Source organism: Perognathus longimembris, chromosome 8 (genome assembly GCF_023159225.1).
Source record: "Perognathus longimembris pacificus isolate PPM17 chromosome 8, ASM2315922v1, whole genome shotgun sequence".
NCBI classification, from domain to species: domain Eukaryota; kingdom Metazoa; phylum Chordata; class Mammalia; order Rodentia; family Heteromyidae; genus Perognathus; species Perognathus longimembris.
This window is the reverse complement of record NC_063168.1, coordinates 47,082,564-47,104,932: the sequence shown is the minus strand read 5'-3', so window position 1 is coordinate 47,104,932 and position 22,369 is coordinate 47,082,564. Positions and strand designations below refer to the sequence as shown.

The 22,369-nt window shown below is 44.5% G+C and overlaps 1 protein-coding gene and 2 long non-coding RNA genes across 3 annotated transcripts in view; 2 read left to right on the top strand and 1 right to left on the bottom strand.

Moving 5' to 3' along the window:
• The first annotated feature begins 647 nt into the window (after positions 1-647).
• The window catches only part of Prkce (protein kinase C epsilon), a 506,658-nt gene continuing 484,936 nt past the window's right edge, over positions 648-22,369 (top strand). The window contains exon 1 of the mRNA XM_048352997.1: positions 648-2,041. Coding sequence (XP_048208954.1) covers positions 1,694-2,041 — 348 coding nt within the window. The 5' untranslated portion in view covers positions 648-1,693. The remainder of the gene's footprint in view (positions 2,042-22,369) is intronic.
• On the bottom strand, positions 1,899-21,152 carry LOC125356484. Its single transcript, XR_007211903.1, has 3 exons — positions 21,141-21,152; positions 10,676-10,685; positions 1,899-2,896 (listed from the first exon to the last, which is right to left on the bottom strand). It is a non-coding gene; the product is annotated as an uncharacterized LOC125356484 (long non-coding RNA).
• Positions 7,199-9,528, top strand: LOC125356480. The gene is made up of 2 exons (XR_007211899.1): positions 7,199-8,278; positions 8,328-9,528. It is a non-coding gene; the product is annotated as an uncharacterized LOC125356480 (long non-coding RNA).

The following is a 22,369-nucleotide window of genomic DNA, read 5'->3' as shown; positions in this document are numbered from 1 at the left end:
AGCATACAAAGTCCAGACAGACACCCCCCGTCCCCCGCAAAACGGAGGGAAAGGACCCACAACTCCCGAGAAAGGGAAGCGAGAGCAATCTGTTTGAAAACTCCGGCCAGCTTGGCTCGTCCCTCCCAGCGGTCCATTCCCCCTTCCCCCGCCGCCGCGGGGCCGATCGTCCCCGGCCAGTGCCCTGCAGCCTGCCGCGGTAGCTCACAACCCCCTCCCCCCTGGGGCCCGCCCTGGGGGCCTCGGGGAGGGTTCAGAGTTTCCAGGGGGCCACTCAGTCCTCGCCACTCGAGCTCTACCCCCGGCTCTAGAAGACTGTGTTGGCCGAAGCGTACAGGAGAAACGCGCGGGAGCTCCGAGCCCCCGCCGCCGCAGCCCCGCGCTCTCGCCCCCGCGCCCCTACGCCTCCTCTCCCCGGGGTCCGGCCGTGGGTCGCCGCCCCGTTTCCTCGCCGGGCTGCCGCGACTCAGGCAGGCTGCCGGGCTCTCGGCTGTGCTCTCCGCCGCTCACTTTTCCCGTATTGCTCCCCCAACCGGCAAAACTTTCTATTTCCCTAAACACAGGCGCGGGAGCGCGCGCGCGTGCACACACACACACACACACACACACACACACACACACACACACACTGACGTCTTTTGCGCATTTCCTGCATTAGAGGGAGGGAGATTCGCTCTCACACCGACGGAGGGAGAAGAGACCGCGGGGAGAGCCGGCGGGAGCGCGGCGAGAAGGCAGCAGCCGAGAGCCGGGACGCGGGGACGCGGGGACGCAGGGAGCGCGGCGGGCGGGCGCCGGCGTCCCGGAGGTGGGGCCGCGCCGAGTCGCAGTCCCGGCCCCGCCGCCGCCGCCGCGCTGCGCACCGCCCGGTGCCGGCCTGCGCCCGGAGCCCGAGCGGCGGCCACCTCGACTCCGGAGCCCGCGCGGATGTGAGATTCCGGGCGCCTGGGGATCACCGGCTACGGCGCGGCGCTGCTTCTCCCAGGAGGCGGCGGCTGGGCTGGCGGTGTGGTTTGTGGATTTTTATTTCTTTTTTTTTTTTAAAAAATAATCTTTTAAATTGGCTCCGGGAAAGACTATTTCCTCTCGAGATGCATCCCTCCGGATAGACTGACTGCACATCCTCCGGTCCAGCTCCCGCCCGCCCCGCGCGGTCGGAGACAGGCGCTGGGTGGGCGAAGAGAAGATCGCGGGTGGAAATCTGCGCCCCCAGCTCTCGTCCCCGCCCCGTCCCACCTCCCCGTCCCCTTCCCCCCTCCCGGAGTCGAAATTTCCCCGGGATTATGTTTCGGAAAGGTAGGTAGAACGCTGGGCGCCGACCCGGAGAGCCTGCGAGGTGGCCGGGCAGCCCCCGCGGCAGGCAGCGGAGCCCAAAGCTCGTCTCCTCTGCTGGAGGTGCGGCCGGTGGTAGGGGGGGAGAGACTTGCTCCAAACACGGACGTCTCCCGGCTCTCCCCCCCTCCCTGTTTTCCGTTAGCAGCCGGGTTAGGAAATACATGCACTCGCGGAGAATCGCCGGCGCCACGGCTCATCGCCACAAGGTGTAGGGAGTAAGTGGGGTGGGGCGAGAGGGGGGGGGCGCAGGAACCCGCACACAGCTCGGGAGCCCGCCGTCGGGGCTTCATCGCTGCCCTCGGGGCGGACGGAGTGACCCCGGCCCTCCGCTCCCCGCTCCCCGCTCCCCGCCCCGACCATGGTAGTGTTCAATGGCCTTCTTAAGATCAAAATCTGCGAGGCCGTGAGCTTGAAGCCCACAGCCTGGTCGCTGCGCCATGCGGTGGGACCCCGGCCGCAGACTTTCCTTCTGGACCCCTACATCGCCCTCAACGTGGACGACTCGCGCATCGGCCAGACGGCCACCAAGCAGAAGACCAACAGCCCGGCCTGGCACGATGAGTTCGTCACGGATGTGTGCAACGGGCGCAAGATCGAGCTGGCCGTCTTTCACGATGCCCCCATCGGCTACGACGACTTCGTGGCCAACTGCACCATCCAGTTCGAGGAGCTGCTGCAGAATGGGAGCCGACACTTCGAGGACTGGGTGAGTCTGGGCCCCCTCCGCCTTGGGGTCCGGGGGAAAGAGACTCGATTCCCCTTGGCACTGGTGGCGGGGCTCAGGGACTTAACTGGAGACCAGGGTGTGTGTCTGTGCATTTATTGACATCTCAGTTTCCTTGGAGAGGCACATTTCACTTCGTAGATGGACATTAGGCAGAGAAAGACAGTCTTGGAAAGAAAGAAGGGGGACAGCCCCCCCCCCCATGCCCTCCTGTGACAGCTCCTGTAAAAGCCTGATGTCTGGTACCCAGTTTGGCAGAGGACCTGGTGCCTTGTGCGGGCACTTGGGGGCTGGCTGTCCAGGAGTGATGTGTGGGGGTGGGTCCCTCTGTCCTTGGAGAGGCACGTGGAGCTTAGACTGATGCTTTCTTGCACGTCCTGGCTTTGTCCTGCGCAGCCAAGTGAGGAGTTGCTTTCCTCTCTCTCAGAGAGAGAAAGGAAGCTTGCTTGTTTCTTTTCCACCGAATGGTGGTTATCTCTTCTTCTGACCTACAAGAAGAAATATGTTCTTCTCCAGGATGTCCTCTCGAGGGTCCCAGAAGCGTCACTCTCCCTTGTTTTGTCTAATTCATTGCTCATGCACTCAGAATGTAGTCGTTTAAAAACGGTACCGCTTTTGTGATAATCGAAGCCAGTGCTTTGAATCTGAAGGTTACATTGTTACCCTGTGTTGATTGTACACATTTTGTGGAATGGAATACTATTTATAAGTCAGTGATTGAGTTAATTGTTAATTGACTCCGTTGTCAGATATTAGGAACTTGGGAATAACTAGGCCTTCTCAATGTACTGTAAGCCAAATACATTTAACTCTGGCACTTGTACAAGCAGAGAGAAGCTTGGTTTCTTCTGTTTCTTCATTATTTCTTCTTTTTCTTCTTCTTCTTCTTCTTCTTCTTCTTCTTCTTCTTCTTCTTCTTCTTCTTCTTCTTCTTCTTCTTCTTCTCCTCCTCCTCCTCCTTCTTCTCCTCTTGGAGGGCAGGTGCTAAATTAGGAAGTGAATTTCTATATTTTCAGGTTACATGCTTCTGTTCAGAGCAGGTGTTGCTCTGAATGAATATTTTCAAGATTCTTTAATCTACACATAGCTGTCTGAGCCTCCTCTCAAAGAATTGTAAAGGACCCACTTCCTGAAAAAAGCAAAGAACAAACAGAGGACTTCATGAAGCCTCCAAGGGTCAGAGATTACAAGTGAACTCCTTGGGTATATATTCTTACCTATATTTTTCAAGGATATGGGGTTTAAGGGAAAATAAGAAAAAGCATGCTTTCTTAATGCTCATGGCTCCGATGTAGCCTTGCTACCATGGTTACCTGGTTTACAGGGGAGCTCCAGTAAGCCAGGCCAGTACAGTCCTTAGACATTCGGAGATTCATGACTTCTACTTTGGAAAGCAAGTAAACCTTAATGGAAGTCAGTGCCACCCCATTGCATTTCATAGATGGCTTCTCCACACCAGTTCTACTTGTTCCCCATTCCCTCCCTACATCTGGACTTTTGCTTCTTGGACTCCTATAAGCAGTGCTGGGGGGGGGGAGGGATAACTAGCTTCAGAGCTCACCATCAACACTAAACACCTGTGGTTTTGACATTGTTTTTGGAACAACAGGAAGGGGAAGAAACCATAGTGTCAGCAAAGAAATGGTCAAGGGGAAGCTTTGGCAAGAATGTGAGATGGGGTGTATGGGGCAGACAGCAGAGAGGGTGAATGAACAGATCTGCTTTTTATCCATAGAACAGGAGTCAGTTGGAAAGAGTGTCTGAGTTCCCTGGTGACAGTGAACCAAGGCCCATCCCAAACCCATTGAGGTACTACACACCAGGGTACTATCTCTCTGACAGGCACTTCTAGGAAGAGGAACACTGGTAACTCCTTGCTTGGTGGCCTTCCTCTAACTAAGGCTGTCACATTCATGCTGGATTTGCCCAGACCAGATCATCATCTGCACCAGGAAAGTTTTCCAAAGACACTGAGGTCCAGAGAAGCTAAGTGGCTACCCAAGGTCCCATAGGAAGCAAAGGTGGTTTGGAAACTGGGTCTTCCCTTTTTCTTTCCTGTTTGCCTAGTGGGGAACAACCCATCTGGGTATGTCAGTCTGCTTATTCTTCCTGCAGGTTGATATATACTGTATCTCTGACATTGTTATTGGGCTTGATAACTTAAAGTGCTTTCAAAATCATTATCTTTTTGTCTTATAGCAAGTGTGAATTAGGCATGAGAGGTATTGGGCAGATTAAAAACAAAAACTGAGGCAGAAGCCCAATGTTACAGGATAAAGTCAACTGGTGGAGCTGGTTCTCAATAGAGGATGCTCAGGCCTCTCTGGTTTCTCCAGACTTACTATGCCGATACATCAGCAGAAGGGACTGGCCTTTGCAAACAGAGACAAGTTGCAAGGGTGCTGAATAAGACCATCCTTTCCATTCCATCATCCATGTACATCTCTAGAACCATATCTTTGGGGAGAATTTCCTGTTCCTTATCTGGCAAGAATGAAGAGATGCACTCTTTCTCAGGTATAGATGAGAAGTTTGGCCTGGTGGAACTGGTCATTTAGTTGCACCCTGAACTCCTATGTATTCACGGAATTCATATTTGGCGCATAAGTCTAACCAGGATGAGTAGCATTGAAGCTAATCCAGAGATAAAAAGAGGCCACAGGTTATTCTCAAAGGGCTTGTGTTTCACTAGGGGAAGAATGCTAAGTAGATATATACAGGTACTAGGTAGCAATTATGTTCCAAATGAGCGGTACAGTAAGTAGGTTAAAAGAGTTCTGAAAGGGGGTACGTTAGGAATGCTGAAAGAATCCTGGAGTGCTTCTGGCAAGGGACAGGCACTGGGCATGAGAGCATAGGTAACAATTCAAGAAATATCTGCAAGGAGCTGGTGGACCAGTTGGTGAGCCAGACATGGCTACTGCTTGAGTAAAAGGCAGAGAATGTTCAGGGCTGAAGAATGGACAAGCAAGACTGAAACTGAGGGCACCTGTTAGGATCTTACAGGATAACGTTTCCCACATTTATCTGAGTTTATCTGAGTACTGATCATGCTGGTCTTTGAAATAAAAAAAAATAATGTGTTTACTTTCCACTTAGTCTTTTCAATCCCACTATTAATGAAATTTTTGGTACCAATACTGGGGCTTAAACCCAGGACCTGGGCACTGTCCCTTAGCTTTTTTGCTCAAGGCTTGAGCAACACCACCAATTGAACTTTTTTGATGGTTAGTTGGAGATAAGAGTCTCATGGACTTTCTTGCTGGGCCTGGCTTCAAACCCAGATTGTTAGATCTCAGCCTTCTGAGTAGCTAGGGTTATAGGTGTAAGCCATCTGCGCCTGGCTACTTTCACAGTCTTTGGTGAGCCCCACTTAACCATTGTGAATTTCACTTTCTTGCCATGTGAAAAAGTCTATGATGGAAAATGTACCTACCAAAAACGGTTGTCATAGGGACTGAGTTAATAAATAGCGTGTGTGTGTGTGTGTGTGTGTGTGTGCGCGCTTGGATCAATGCCTAGCCCTTAATAACTGCTCAATGAATGTTTAGCTACAGAGATTTTGTGGTACTGGGGATTGAACCCTGGATATAATTAACTGCTTTATACTTGAGCCATGCTCCTAGAGTTTTTTTTTTTAAAGTTTTGTTTTGCATTTTTGTGAGGCAGGATTTCACTTCCCTTTTCCCTTTCTGGCCTTGAACTTCTGACTCTGACTCCCTAGTTATATCCTCTTAACATTGGAACAGTTAGGCTCCGGGACTGCTTCCCCTTTGGCCAAGCAGAATTACTTGGGAAGGCTCCCTAACACAAATGCCAAAGGTATAGCCCCTTGCTCTTCTGCTTCTAATGTCCTGGATGGAGCTGGGAGACAAGGGCTGTGGTCCTGTGCAGTCTGTTCCAGGCTACAGGTTGATACACAGTGCCCAAAAGTATATGGGACATTTGTCTAGATATCTGTGGAAAGTTCTGAAAACCCAGGTAGAGAGCATCTGATGAGAGGCTGTGGAAGGCTGGGAATGGTCCATGCAGGACCATTTTGTGATATTTCTACTTTAAGTTTGATGCTTAGTAGCTAAGATTGCATAGATTGCTCCCCTTTCTCTATTTCTATAGTACTTACCATCGAATTCATCATTTCTCCCCTTGGCACATATTTAACGACCACCATTAGGGGTAGTTCTGGGTTTAGTAATCTCTCAGACAACACCCTTTGCCATGAAGCCTGGCCTGGCCAGAGTGAAGAGCCTGAGATAGCCTCTGGCCCCAAGGGCAAGCCAAGCTTTGTCTCTGTGACCTGTTTTTTTCTTTTGCTTCTCTGATATCAGTCTTCACCTTAGTAAAAGATTTGAAACTTCTGGTTCCCTGATTCCTCAGTGGATCCCTCTCCTGGGATCAGTGAGTCCTCGCTCTAAGATGTCTCCGCCATAGTGACTTTGGGCAAGTGACTTAGGCCTGTTAAAGGTTATTTACATCATGGAAATACCATCACTCTTACCTCTTAGGGTTGTTGTGAGGATTAAATAAGCAACCCATGTTAGAGCTCTTAGCAAAGGAGCTGTCCACAATACAGTTCAGTGATTTTATTAATATTCAAAGAGTTATATGTTCACAGATTTAGAATCTTAAATTGAACATATGGTTCAATAAAACGTGTTCCCCCTTCTTTGTGAAGGTTTATATGACAAGTCTTGCATAGTCTAAAAACAAATGTAATTTAGTTACACTTAACAAATTTCCTTTTTGAAAATAATTACTTGAAATGAGATTGTTTTGGAAGGTCTTTGATTTGTGGCCATTGCAGAACAAGGTTAATTGCTACTGAAACACATACACAATTGGAAATAGGAATACCTAGGAGCTGGTGGTTTTAATTCTACTGTACCAATTTCATCTCATTTCATGGATTTAAAACCATTTTGAATGCTGTTAACTTTTAAGTTCTAGCCTGTGTTCTACCACTAACTCTGTTTTTTATGCATAGTACTCCTTAACCAATGCCATTTGGTTATATAAAGAACATCCCCAAATCAACAGTTCCAATTTTCCTATTTTTTTTCCTTTCTAGCCTAAGTTAATCTGCTCCAGTTCAAGAAACTACCTCTAAGTGCTGAGATTATAGTCATGAGCCACTATGCCTGACTTTCCAACTTCTTTTTTTTCTTATTAGCTTTTTTCTCTACCTCATACACTATGTATATTTCTCTGTTGGCTAGCTCTAATACCAGAATAGTTCTTGAAGTGTAGAGGGTTTTAAGCATTACTGCCGTGTGTGTGTGTGTGTGTGTGTGTGTGTGTCTATGTGTCTGTGTCTGTGTGTGCGGTTTTGAACCATGATCCTCAGATCTCAGCCACTTGAGTAGCCATTAGCCCTTGGCTCATTACTGACTTCTCAAAACAGTGCCTAGCCTACTGCTGAGTGGTGGCGTTAATTAGGCAAGTGTAGTCTAGCACTATGGTAAATATCAGAGTAGGTATCAAACGTTGTTCCTACCTCTGAGGAACATGAAGCCCAGCCTGGAGAGTAGGAGAATAGATTCTTCTGGCAGTTCTTCTGTGAAGTTAAAAGAGATGAGGAGGTAGAAAAAGGAAAGGGTATTTTATTTTCTCACTGCCTGGATATCCCTGAAAATGTTGTGACACAAGAAGGCTGTGTTATTTCCATGTGGCTTTTTCCTACAAGCTGAAAAATCTCTGTTAAGCCTTAAGGTTTTTTTAAGGCAGGGATTATGTACCCCTTGGGTTACCCAGACCCCACACAAGGGATTGTGGTGAGGGTAGAAGCAATAGGTCCACTTGCCCTTGTTTTCAGAGTTTAAAATCAAGTTTAAGTTCTCATCAGGGGTTTTAGATACCTTTGTAGTTGACAGCAAGAAGAAATGCAATGTCAGATGTCAGTACCTACACTTACCACGCTCATTGAGGCATATAGGAAGCTTCCCGGGGTTTCAGTTAGACTAAAAGAACTCCAGAGTGGACCTGCAGTATTTTACATAAATAAAAGCTCCCCTTGGCAAAACATATTTCTTTCCAAGTTCCTCTGGGTATATATGGGCTTGTTAAGTAATTATAACCTATTCTAATGCTAATTAGCTGAGCTGCACCTGTTTGAAATTCAGTTTTCTGACAGGAACATGTGAGGTGGCCACTAATCTGTATTGCATTGGGAGCACTGAGAGGACAGGAATACACTGTGTCACTGTCACAACAAAATTCCAAGTCTAGAGGAAATATGAATGAGGGCCTTCCCACTGAGCCTGGGAGGAAGAAGAGAAACTCAAGTCTATCACCAAACAAACCCAAGTGCCCCACTTGAGGCCTTCTACCTCACCTTGAAGTGTCCCAGAGGTTGTTTTAAGCTAGTGAAAGTTACTTTGATTTACAAATGAGGAGTATAATTCACTGACTCCCTGACCTTCAGAGCTATTTATGACTGGAAAGGTAATCAGTTAGGCTCAAGAAGGGGTTGGAAAAATCAAATTGGGTGAGTTTAAATATTGAAGAAAAGCATGGTCTTTGATTATGCTCATGTCTATCTTGACTATTTGTTTTCTCATATCCAGCATATCTTAGTACAACCTCCTTTCCCTCAGCAGTTAGGCATCCTGTAATCAGGCAGTATATTTCCTTCTCCCTTGCTGGCTCTCCAATCGGGGTGTAGGCTGCTCAAGAAGTCCGTATGACCCATTCACTTATTGGTTGATTGAATAAAAGGCTGTCTTTCCCAGTTCTGTCTTGCAGAGCTCAATTAGGCAGCATTCTCTAGTTCAGCTAACTTGGATTGTGTTCTTAGACATTCATCAGCTGGTACAGTGTTGGAAAGGAAGATGGTGGGCTACACAAAGATGCTAAGCTGTGGCCCAAGTGATAAGTGATATATTCATTCAGTTTGCTCACCATTCTTTGTTTCATCCAGCAAATATTTATTGAATACTTTTTGAGCCAGGCACCATGTTGTGTGAGTGAGCAGATTGCCTAATAGGAGAAATGACATTAATCAAGGAGTATCAGAAATACACCAGTGGAGAAGAATAGCCTTATCACAGTCCTTTCAAAGCCTGGCAAAGTCCTTTCAAAACCTCTTCTGAGTTGGATTGGCTAATAGTCTTCTTCTTAGACTGGAAAAGAATGACCAATCAAGGTGACTTCTTTAAATCAGTAGTGTTGGACCTTATCTTCTCCATCTCTGAAATAGGCAGTTAGCATGATTCAGATGTCCTGTTAGGCTCCATTAACAAGGATTCTGGTTCTACTCTCTGTACTCCACATTTTGGGCTTTGACTATACGCAATCTAGCACTTGATATTTTTTTAAATTTTCACTGAAGCTGCCTGTGTGCTCCATAAAATTGCCATCTTCTGTCCTCCCCTTTATCTTTCTCTGTTGTTGCAATCAAAATCAAAAAACTGTTTTTGATAGCTTGCTTCTTTGCCTAGTGCACACAGTCCACAAAAAGTAAACTGGAAAAATAAATAGAGCCCACTTTGTACCATTGAGCCATCAAGGGTAGTCTATAAACAAACTAGCAAGCAGGCAGAACATCTAGAACGCAAGGTATGGCTATCTCCCTGCCTTGTGCACCGATGATTATCTTAATCATTTTAAGGTAGTGGAGAGAACCATCCAACAGCCAGCAAGGATGGAGCATGTCATCCCCCAGTATTTGCTGGACTCATTCAAAGGATAGGAGCCCTGTGTTGTTTCCAGGTCTTTGTGATCAAAGGATCTGGGAAATGTTAGAGTTAGATGCAAATTAATGTTTCAGAGACTTCAAGATGGTTTATAGCAAAGGGACAGCTAGACATTCCCCAGACCTATTTTATCATAGGATGCTCTTATTTAAGAAACATCAAGAACTAGCATTTGGTGGATGTGCTTAAAAAAAGACTTATAATGAGCTAAAAGAAGAAAAACTTTGCTCAAGTGGGTCAGTTGGGAAATCAATATGAACACCCTTTTATGAAATAGTGAAGAATTCAAATTTGGGAATTCAAAGCAGGAGGAGGGTAATGCGGGCTCCCTGTGTCAGCAAAGGCTTCTGAGTAAGATTTTGAGACTGGCCTTGATCTAAGAAGACAGGGAAGGAAGGGATTTTGTGCATTGGGGGTTTTGAGGACAGCCAGGTTTACAATAGGAATACAGTACAGATATAGTTACTTGACTAAAATATGAAAACATAAAACCAAAACCCAAGTCACCCAGAGTTGGAACAGTACAAGGAGTAGGTTTTCATCCACCAGTCTATCCATCCATCTAAACAGCCAGACATCAACAAATACATATTGAGTACCTGTTTCAGTCTAGGAACTTTTCTTCAGACACAGTGTTGAACAGAATCACTCCTAGTATACTAATGTCTGTTATTAATAAATGTGACCCAGGGGCTAAGCTTAGTCTGCCATACTGTATTCCCAGTGGCTTATTTTTTTCGCAGTTGGGCTAATTAGGACAAGTAATAACTTTGTGGCGCATCCTTCATTAGTTGCAAGTGATTTGTTCAAGTTTGTTCAAGTTGGGTTTTGAACCCAACTACAGTATGGGTTTTTAAGTCAGTTCTAGATATGAATTCTGGTTCTTATAAGGTTTGGTTGTATAATTCTGGGAAAAATATTTGACCTTTCTTCATCTAGAAAATAGGAATCATAGCTATATTGGTGTTAATGTAATATTTTACAAAACATGTGAAAGTGTCTGGCTTATAGCAAATTTCCAATAAATAGTAATGAATGATTAGAAATTATATATGATTATTACTTATTGTGATATGTGAGTAAGTTGCTTTTGATGGAAGATTTTGTTAGTATTAACCAATGGAGAAATTACCTGCAAAATCTTTTCCAATTTCCACTTCCCTCCCTCTCTGAAATGAGCTATTGACAGTTGTATTTCCTGAAGTCCAAGTGAGTAGAGTTAGAATTCCACTAGCTCTTTGGCAGCCCTTAGGAGATGGGTAGGAGAACAGGGGTATCTGCCTCCTTGGGTGGCTTCTCCCTGTTGGATGGGCACACCTAATGCACATCTCTCTCTTACTTTTTTGAAAAGCAACTTGATCTGGACATCAGCTGTTTTACTAACCTTGGGCCCAGTGTGCTAACTGAGGTTTGAGGGTTTATTATACAAGTTAGCCTGTAGTGCTGGGCACAGTGTTTGCTTTGGTGTCCTGGCCCAAATTTGGGCAGATCACAAAGATGCCCCATTTGGAGAGAGAGAGAGTAAGGTTTTGCGTTTGACAATGTAAGAAGAGTTGAAGAAGAGCCAGGCTTTTGAAAAGATTACTGTACTCTCTTAAGAAACTAGACATTTGTTTGTTAATTGTCTGTAAAGACCCTTGATCTTTAAGCCCAAGCTTCATTTTAGATAATTTACATTTAAGTAGCAAAATTAAATGTAGCAAATAGCTCTTCTAACCTTCATTGAAAATAGGCTCAGAAATTGCTTTCTTCTTTCTCTTCAACCATGCACAAAGTCTTTTATTTCTTCTTTCCAAATCTTCTTCAGAATTCACCAGGAGCAGGAGGCTCTTCCGTAACTTGGTTACTTGGAAGAAATTCATTTCAACTTCTTAAACTCTTGTTTTCTAATTGATGAAAGCATTCATTCTTCTTAGCTTGTAGAGTTGCTGTGAGGGTTAAAAACTAAATGTAAGTGAAGGTACTTGGGCCTCTAAACATCAGCAACTATAATTCCCTCCCCCTCCCCCTTTGTCTTTCTCTGTGGTGCAGGAATCAAACCCAGAGCCTCAAGCATGCTAGGCAACTACTATTCTACTGTCCTATATCTCCAGCACCATACCTTGAGGGAAATTTAAAGTTTGTTCCTTCCTTTGCTTCCTCTTCCTCCTCTCTAACAGATGCTAGATGATTAGATGCCCATTTAAGTAGGAATTTCAGGTGAATTTTTTTTTTTTTTTTGGTTAACCCCTGTAATTAGACTTGAACCCAGAGCTTCACACAAGCTAGGAAAGCACACTTCCCCTTGAGTCTTCCCCTCGTCCTTTTATGTTTTAAGGTTAGGAGCTATTTGGCTTTGCCTGGACTAGCTTGAGCTTGCAATTCCCCTGCCTGCACTACCAGAATAAGTAATACACGTGTACACCACCATGCCTAGTTTCTCCTCTCCTTCGTCCTCCACCTTTTCCTCATCCTCTTTCTTTTTTCTTTGTAAACTAACATTGCATGTAGCATACTTATACTCGAAAGTGTTCATGGCTTATTTGGAACTCCAATTTAGCTAGCTAGGAGCCTCTATTTTATTTGCTTGGTTTCTGGGCACAATAATGAAACATGCCAGGCTTGATCTGCTTGTCATCTTGTCCCTGTGAGGGTAGAGGAGGGAAATTTAGCCTTTTGTTAAAAGTAATCTCAGCAGTAGTGAAAAGTAGGGGATGACTTTCTCCCCCTTTCTGGGGCTGACAGAATGACAGAGGGCACCACTGCCTGTTGGAAGTCTGGGTCACCAGCTAGCCTGTTATGCAGGATCTTAGCCGAGGCCCCTGCGTCTCTCTGCCTCTCCTCTATCATGAAGACTTTCCGGGGCTCGGCTTGCAGAAGGTGCATGATCCCTGGCCATGACCACCTAGCTAGTTTAAAAAATATTTTCTTCTTTTTAGAAAAAGCTTATCTCGTCTGAGCTCCAGGTGAATCCTAAGTCATAGTGACAGCTTTAGGATTGTATTTCTCTCTTTATTGGTCTGGCTCCTTGGAAGCCAGGGGATTTGTTAAGAGCTGTGCCAAGATCATGGCAGTAAATACCTATCAGGGTACTCAGAGCCAGTGTTGTCTTTCATCCTGCTCTAGTAGCCCCAGCATCCGGCCAGACCTTCCAGGCTCAGTGGGATGCACCCCCACCTTCTGTCCTCTCATCCTCTGGTCCAGGAACCTCCCCCCATGAAGGTCTGTTCCTGTCCGCTATACCCAGCTGCTTTCTTCCTCTTCTTTGTGCTCTGCTCCCCAACTCCCTGTTCCTGGAACTGCAGCCACCCCTCAAGGTTGCCCGCCCCTCAGACCATCATTTCTACACTGCTTCTGCAGCAGTTTTTCTGGGCCTTGGAATCAGGATAATGTTGCTGTTTGCATCTCCACTTAAAATCACAGAAGGTGGCGTTTATGAAGGGATGCTTTCTGTCACTTCTCTCTTGGAGACGAAAATAGTTTCTGGCAGCAAAAACTTCTGTCTTTTTGTCCTAGCACTTGGTATCTACATAACAGATGCTGGGTTGGTGAAATAAAATTTTAGCATTAAATGATAATAGTTATCTAAATAATAGATGATCTTCAGCCATTTGTGTGGATGTGGTCTCTCCTTCCTTCTATGACAAAGTAAGTTGTAGCACTAAGAAAATTACCGTCTAATAGCATACTGGTGGCTCTCACCTATAATTCTAGGTACTCAGGAAGCCAAAATCTGAGGATCGAGATTTGAAGCCAACCTGAGCAACAAAGTGCACAAGACTCTCATCTCTAATTAATCACCGGAAAGCAAGAAGTGAAGCTATGGTTCAAGTGGTAGAATGTCAGCCCTGAGCAAAAAACAAGCTAAGAAACAGGGTCCAGGTTGTGAGTTGAAGTCCTAGTACTACCAAAACAAAAAAACAAAACAAAACAAAAAAACCAAACAAGCACAAAAAGCTAGATTGCCATGATTGTGCCACATAGGTGTGTGCCCGCACACACACATCCTTTAAAAATGGATAAGGCAGAGGAGGAAACATACATGTAGTGAGTTTTATTTTTTACTTATATCCTAGCATTATTATTATTATTATTTTTTTTGGCCAGTCCTGGGCCTTGGCCTCAGGGCCTGAGCACTGTCCCTGGCTTCTTCCCGCTCAAGGCTAGCACTCTGCCACTTGAGCCACAGCGCCGCTTCTGGCCATTTTCTGTATATGTGGTGCTGGGGAATCGAACCTAGGGCCTCGTGTATCCGAGGCAGGCACTCTTGCCACTAGGCCATATCCCCAGCCCCCTAGCATTATTTTTTAAAAAATTATCAGCTTGGGGCTGGGAATGTGGCTTAGTGGTAGAGTGCTTGCCTAGCATACATGAAACCCTTCCTAAATTTGAGTCCTCAGCACCACATAAACAGAAAAAGCTGGGAGTAGCGCTGTGGCTCAAGAGGTAGAGTGCTAATCTTGAGCAAAAAGAAGCCAGGGACAGTGCTCAGGTCCTGAGTTCAAGCCCCAGGACTGGCAAAAAAAAAATCCCAATTTTACAAATTTTCTTTGTACTTCTAGGGATCAAATTCAGGATCTCACACAAGCAAGGCAGGCACTCTACAACTGAGCTAAGCCCCAGCCTTAACTTTATTTTTCTGAGAAGTGTTGGATCTATAGAAAAATTAAGCAGAATGTACATTGAATCTTCTTGTCCTCTGTCTCCACACTTTCCCCTAGAATCTAATTTAGTATATATATAATTAAAATAGCATATATTTAAATATATACACACATAATTAAAAGGGGGAAAAAGATACATCACAGTCATGAGACATTGAGACCTGTGGCAAGCAGTTTAGTGAAGGACTAAGTATTAGAAGGCTGTGGGTTCTAATCCCTGATCCCCCACCAAACCAGCAGTGTGAACCTTTGAGAAATTATATAACCTCTGGTCTTTCATTTCTGTATAAAAGCAAAGCCAGTACTCTCTAATTGTGTTATTTGAAATAGTGCAATGTATACAAAGTGCTTAGAAACCAGTGCTTATCACATGCTAATCACACTAAAGTATTAGTTACTATAACTCTGTTCTAAGAAATAAATCATAGTTCATGTGTTTTGGGACTGCTGATATTGTTAAAGAGGCCATTTGATTTAATTCTATGTGTCCAGGGGTCGCTTGGGGATACAAGTTACTTTTCATATGAAGGGTAAGTCTTAGACAGATGGTAGTTCTCATTCTAATGAGTTACATAGGAAATGGCTGTGGCTTGCCAAGTTTGTATTTGCTGCCCGCTTTCAAGCATTTATAGGCCAATATATTTTCACAAAGTGTGGTTTTCACAGTTAGCTTGTTTATTTTTCACCAACTCAGCTCTACCACTAACAAGCTGTGTGACCTTGGGAAAAACTTGACCTCTCTGGGCTTCAACTTCGACTGTAAAATGGGAATATTCATATCTACTGGTTCTGCCTACCATATTATAAGACTCATTCAATGTTGAAATATGCAACATGGCACTAGTATGGAAGACCTACTGATGAACCACTCTGAGGTTTGGGTGTGAGGGAGGGAAGATGGCATTTTCATCTAAAGTATACAGATGGAGATACTGAGGCTAGGTAGGGTAGGGACTGGCATGGGACTTAGGGCTAAGTCCCTGATAAACACTAAGCAGCATTTGGGTTTCTCAGCTGCTCTGGGTTTCTGCTTCATTCGTTTACGTGGCTAGGGCTGAAGATCTAAAGGATGTTTCTAGCAAATCTGTGTATTAGAACCCGACTTTCTCTTTGCGTCCCTCTCCCTGCTTGGCACTTTAAGAGTTTTTCTCTTTGCTTGTCATAGGACTGTGCATGCAGCGCTCCTGAAGCCAACTATTTCAGGGGAAAAGGGGAGGAAGACAGATAAGACAGTGATTCTGAAAGAAGCAGGAAAAACGGAGTCATGTGGCTGTCCCCTAGTGGGAGGGATTTGCAGCAGCATTAGGATTGAGCCAACCTCCCTCTCCCTCTCGCTCTCCAGGGCAGGGAGAGCAGATTAGGCCCATCAGGAAGGGGTTTTACAGCCCAGATGGGGTGCCCTTCACAAGGCCAGCGTGTGCCTGGCCTCATTAGTGCTATGCTGAGCTCCAGTGTGGGATGTGTGTGTGGGGGGGGGCTGGGGGGGGCACTGCTTTGTGCCTGCCATTGTGCTAGAGACAAGTCAGATTCCCCAGGAGGGGCCTTGGAGCCTGCGTCCAAAGAATGGAACAGGAGAAAAGCCCCCTTGGAAAGACGGGATGGGATCAGTTTCAGGGAGAGGGAAAGGAAATGGGGCCTCGAGCTCCCTGTTGGTAGAAGGATAAATTAGTGGCATAGATTTGGGAAAGAACTCTGGCAGGTAGTATCTGAAAAAATTAACGTGTATGTAATCAAGATGGTCATTGTGTGAGTGAGTGTGTGTGTGTGTGTGTGTGTGTGTGTGTGTGTGTGATACATTAATACTCCCAGATCAGATGTCTCTCTCTCTGCGAGTAGAGGAGGTGGGGATCTGTTCCTAGTGACTACCCTGTCCTTCCCTAGTGAGATTGGGGTTTTAAGCAAGTGAACATCATCTGGCTTTTTCCAAATTTACATCAGCTCAAAAATTGAAGAAATTTTAGAATTTCTATATTTTTAGACAGGCTCAATTTTTTTTTTTTGGTAAGTGGGAGGAGACATAAGAAAGAATTGAAGCATGTCTTGACTGGAGCCTTCTATTTCAAACTGTGGGTCAGGACCCTTCAATTAAGGTCATAAAATCAATTGTATTTCCCTTTCTCTTCCCTTCCCCACTGTTTTGATGTTGATGCTGGGGCTTGATGCTAACTAGGCATTCTACCACCGAACTAAGCCCTAACCTTAATTAAGTAAATCTCCAACAAGAATTTTAAGCACAGAAATAGAATACTATAATCATTATCATAATGCCTTATATTCAGTAAGGGTGCATATTGTGTTATAAAACTTTGGATTCTATTTTATTTATGTACATATGTGTGGTTTGGGCTCAGGTTTGAAAAAACTGAGAATGCCTTGCAACAGTGTTTCATTAAACATATTCTTAATGAATAATGGAAATGATGGAGATAGGAAACAAAAAGACATCACAGCTAAATACCTTACACTGTACAACTTAGTTTTATATAGACAGATGTGTTAAGATTGCCCATTAAGACTTCCAGAGGGGTAGCTTTGACCTTGATTTTGACCTTGAAGGATGGGTAAGATGGACTTGTTCTCAAAATTCTGTGTGACTGCTCCTCATTAAAGAGTCCAAAATAGTGTAGGGCAATGAAACACCTGATAAACTGAAATGCTTTCCATTCTCCAAGTGCCCCCATCTCTTGAAACCCCACAAGTGGCATGCAACATCAGATAGTGGTGCATCTGTGTTCCTGCATGAACTTTTGGAATTCAAGATAGGTGGGGTAGACAGTGGCTTTCCTCGATACTTCCTACATTCCAGCTAGCTCAGGAGGGCTTTGCCCGTTCTCCATCAGAAAAGTAGGACTTCACTGGATAAGAAGGTGTTGCCGCCTCACCCTTTGTGAGACATGTAAAAAAAAAAAAGTCAATATGTTTGTATAAGGTCAAAAATGTCAATGCATTTGTTCAATAATGTGTTTTTTTCTTTTGTTTGTTTGTTTTTTTCTTTTCTCATCACACTTTAAGCAATAGTGACTCTATCTTCTTTTTGTGTGTGTGTGTGTGGTGATTCTGTGATTTGAATTTATGAATTCAGGCCCTCAGGTTTGCTAGGCAGGTGCTCTACCACTTGACCACTCCTCTAGCTCCTCCTTGCATTGGTTACTTTGGAGATATGGTCTTGCTGTTTGCCTAGTATGCTTGGACTACACTCTTCCTACTGTGCTTCCTTATGTTGCTGCAGATGACAGGTGTGTGAGTCACTGCCCTTAGCCAGGATTCTTCACCTGTAACTGGGGTAATAGGCACCTGCCACCACACCCAGCCAATGGTTGAGATACCTGGGCTGGCTTCATACCTCTACCTAGCTTCTGTTTTCCAAGGTGCTAGGACTGCCACCTTGGGCCACTGCTACTGGCTTCCATTCTCCTTAATTTTGACATTTAAGGAAAAGAAGGTACTGGGAAGTTAAATGATGAATTGGGGTCTGAGGCTGATGAACAACCCTGATGAAATCCATTTTTATCCAACTGTTTTCCTCCCTCCCTCCCTTCCTCTATTTGCCCACTCATCATCCATCCACCCATTATCATCCTCCCATCCTTCTACTGAATCAACTAACCATTCCGCCATTTAGTTAATGCCAATACTATGCAATCAACATCTTTTGTAAAATAGGGTGATTTATTTATTTATTTATTCATTCATTATTTATTCAGTATGCTCTCTGCTATTGATAGGTTGGGGCAGTTGATCAGATCATCCTCTGGGCTGACAAAAGTTGAAACTTGTTAGTTTATTGAGCTATCCCATTCAGTGGTTTGCCTTTCATATCAGCAAGATGGTGATAATCAATGGTGAGGGATATCTTCTTCTTCTTCTTTTTTTTTTTTTTTTCCAGCCCTGTGGCTTGGACTCAAGGCCTGAGCACTATCCTTGGCTTCTTTTTGCTCACGGCTAGCACTCTACCACTTGAGCCACAGCACCGCTTCCGATTTTTTCTGTTTTTGTGGTACTGAGGAATTGAACCCAGGTTTCATGCACGATAATAGGCAAGCACTCTACTGCTAAGCCACATTCCCAGTCCTTTCTTTTTCTTTTTTTAAACATTTGATTTTCTGTTGTGTTCTTTTCTGTCGCTGTTACTTCCAGATCTCTCTAGTGTGTCTGGATATGTTTCCTGTTGTAACTCAATCAGTGTCAGCCTACTGCAGTCTTCTTTATGAGTTTGTAACCATTTTAGAGCAGGGGTTCTCAGAATTGGTTCCACATAATAAAAGAGGTTAATGGGTCATACACACTCAAAAGTTAGTGCCATAATCAAATAAATTTGGAAAATGATAGATTAAGTAGAGCCAAACACTCGCGTAAGACATTTTCTTAGCCTTCAATCTAATTTCCATCAGTTTTTTTTTTTTTATAACATTGCCATGAGTAATGTTTTTAAGTGCGTTTGATAATGCATCATTGCTTTGCGGTCCTTCCTTCCTTCCTCCCTCCCTTCCTTCCTTCTTTCTTTCCTGTCTTTTTTTCTAGGCGTGGTGCTGGTACAGAATTTGAACTGAGGGCTTAGAGCTTGCTTTACTTCTTTGGTCATGGGTGGAGCTCTACCACTTGAGCCATACTTCCAACCTGACTTTTTGCTGGCTAACTGTAAAAGGAGTCTTGTAGACTTTTCTGCTCAACCTGGCTTTGGACCTTGGTTCTCTAGATCTTAGTCTTCTGAGTAGCATGAGCCATCAGTGTCCAGATTATATTTATGTTTTTTGATGTCATTTGGGAGCACTGTCTTGGAATCTGCCCTGTACTACTGAAAGTGTGTAATACCACTTAGGGCAATAGACCAAAGGGAGAGCAGTATGGTGAGCAGGAACCATTATTTCCTCTCCTCATTCTTCTTCTTCCTCCTCCTCCCTACCTCTTTCTTCCTCTTCCTTCTTCTTCCTTCTTTTTCCTTCTTCTTCCTCCTCCTTTTTGTTTTTTGGTCAATACTGGATTTCTAACTCAGGTCTTGCGCTTACCAAGAATGCCCTTTACTGTATTCATTTCAATTAATGATTTTATCATAAAGGTTAAACGGTGTTGTTGTTATGCCAGTTTTGGGATTTCAAATCAAGACCTGGATACTGTCCTTTAGCTTTTTTTTTGCTCAAGGCTGATACTCTACCACTTGAACCACAACCTCACTTACTTATTTGGTGGTTAATTGGAGTCTCATAGACTTTCCTGTTAGGGCTGGCTTTGAACCTCAGTCTTCAGATCTCAGCTTTTTGAGTAGCTAGGACTATAGGCATGAGCCATCAGCACCTATCTGAAGTTTGGTTTTTAAAAATAAGATCCTAAGCTCTAAAGAAGAGAAAAGAGCTTAGATTGAATAAGTGTTTGAATATGAAAATTGGAGCTCAGACAGGGAGTTCTCATTAGTAGGATTTTCAAACTGATATTGTAGGAGTTCATCCTTGCTTTGTCTTTGGCCTGTGACATTTATAAGCCAAGCCAAGCCAATGTTATGCTTCTAGAGACTGTCCATATAGAATTACATGGGCTAAGGCCAGGCACATGGCTCCTCCTCTTTTTAAATCAGGTCAGGGTGAATATTATCCAAGTGAAATTTAACCCTTGCTCTTTCTCTTCAGAAGTCATTCCTAGTTGATAGGATACAGGCTGCTACCAATCAGCTCTGTTTTGAAGGCATATTTCAGTTGGTTTGTTTATTTTTGTGCTGATCCTGGGACTTGAACTCAGAGCCTTGATGCTGTCCCTGAACTTGGTTGTTTTTTTTTTTCCCCCTCAAACCTAGCATTTACCACTTGAGCCAAAGTTCTACTTTCAGTTTTTTGGTAGTTAGAGATTAGAGTCTCAGGGACTTTTCCTTGCCCTGGCTGGCTTTAAACTCTGATCCTCAGATCTCAGCCTCCTGAGTCGCTAGGACTACAAATGTGAGCCACCAGCACCTGGCTATATTTTAGTATTTTATTTTCTTGTACTTAATGGAAAAGATTGTTTGTTTACAATTGTGTCCACATTTTTATTTACTTATTGATTTTTGCCAGTCCCAGGGTTTGAACTCAGGTCTTGGGCACTGTCCCTGCACTTCTTAAGCTCAAGGCTAATACGCTACAACTTTGAGCCTGAGCTCCACTTTGAGCTTTTTCTGTGATTAACTGTAGATAAGAATCTGAGGGATTTTTCTGTCCGGGCTGGCTTCCAACCAGGATCCTCAGATCTCAGCCTACCTCTGAGTAGCTAGGATTACAGGTGTGGGCCACTAGCACCAGGCTGTATCTACATTGTTTTTCAGTCATGGGGCCTGAACTTAGGTGCTGGGCACTGTCTCTGAGCTTTGTCCACTCAAGGTTAACACACTACAACTTTAAGCCACAGTTCTATTTCCAGTTTTCTGGTAGTTAACTGGAGATAAGAGTCTCAGGGACTTTCTTGCCCAGACTGGCTTCCAACCATGATCCTCAGATCTCAGTCTCCTGAGTAGCTAGAATTACAGGTGTGGGCCACTGGAAAAGATTGTTAAAAAGCTTCTTGCATCCAGGTGCTGGTGGCTCATGCGTGTAATCCTAACAACTCATGAAGCTGAGATTTGAGGATCAAAGTTCAAAGCCAGCCCAGGCAGACAAATTTAAGAGTCTCTTAAATCTAATTAGCCAGCACAAAGCAAGAAGTAGGTAGAGTACCAGTCATGGGTGAAAAAGCTAAGAGACAGTGCTAAGGCTCTGAGTTCAAGCCCCAGTAACCCTCCTTCCCCACTCTTCTTCCCCCAGATACTTGCAAAGATGTGTGATCATTGGAACTGAAACGGGAAGCATTTCAGGTTTCAGTGTTCTGTTCTTTCATTTTCAGCCTCTTCCCGCCTTGGGCCCCAGTTGGGATGCCTGGGTTTCTCCAGGCTGATAAAGTCATTCACACTAAGGAATATGGACATAGTTCTTCAAGGCTGGCAAGTTAGAGGATGTATTCTTTCCCCACAAGGGTGCATTTCAACCTCTGAAATGTTTGCATATTGGTGACAGGTGAAACGGATTTCTTTTGGGTTGGAAGCCTCCCATGTGAGCAGCCTGTCTAGGCTGCAGTGCTGGTTCACTATGCTGGATGTTCAGATTTCCAGATTCCCTCACATTTAAAACGTTGGTCTCCCTACTCTAAGGGATTAGTGCTTTTCCACTTTAAAGGAAAAACAGGCCATAAATCACTGAGGAATTTTATGGCACAGTCCAAACCTCAGATTAGAAGCCAAGGCGGGTGAGGGGAACTCTAGCTTCTTTATGGAAAGTCAAGTGGAAAAGAGAAATTTCCTCCTGAAAAGAGTGTGTGTAGGGAGGGGAGACATTGAGTTAGTCTATGGAAAAGCTTGTTTGGGTGGCCTTGAGCAGTCTTAGGTCTCATCTTGATGACCTTGAGGGCAAAGTCAAGCAGGCTGTTGAACTTTGTGTCTGGGGAAATGGATGGATAAGAGCAATGATTATCTTTGGTAACAGAATTCGTGTGTGTGTGTGTGTGTGTGTGTGTGTGTGTGTGTGTGTGTGTGTGTGAATTGTGCTGCTTTAAAATCCAGTTTCTTTTTTGGTGCCGACAGTGGGGCTTGAACTCAGAGCCTGAGCATGGTCCCTTAGCTTTTTAAATTTTTCCTCAGACAGATGTTCTACCACTTGAGCCACCCCTCCACTTCAGTAAATCCAATGTATTTCCCTTTGTCCTGGGTCATTACTAAACCGGACTCTAATTTGATGTTATAAATTGGTGAAAGAAAGCAAGGGGTGTGGTGGGAGTTTCTAAGGTTGGCCTACCCCAGAGTAAGCAGACAGATCCTAGGGACTGGACTTCATCATCAGTTACAAATAAACAAAACAATCCAGAACATTGGAAGTTGCAGAACAAAACAGAACTGACATGAGAAAGCACTTTGTAGACATACATTAAACAGTCTCCTTTCCAGAAAATACTTCCTCAGGCTAGAAAGGCTCAGCATGCCTTTAGTA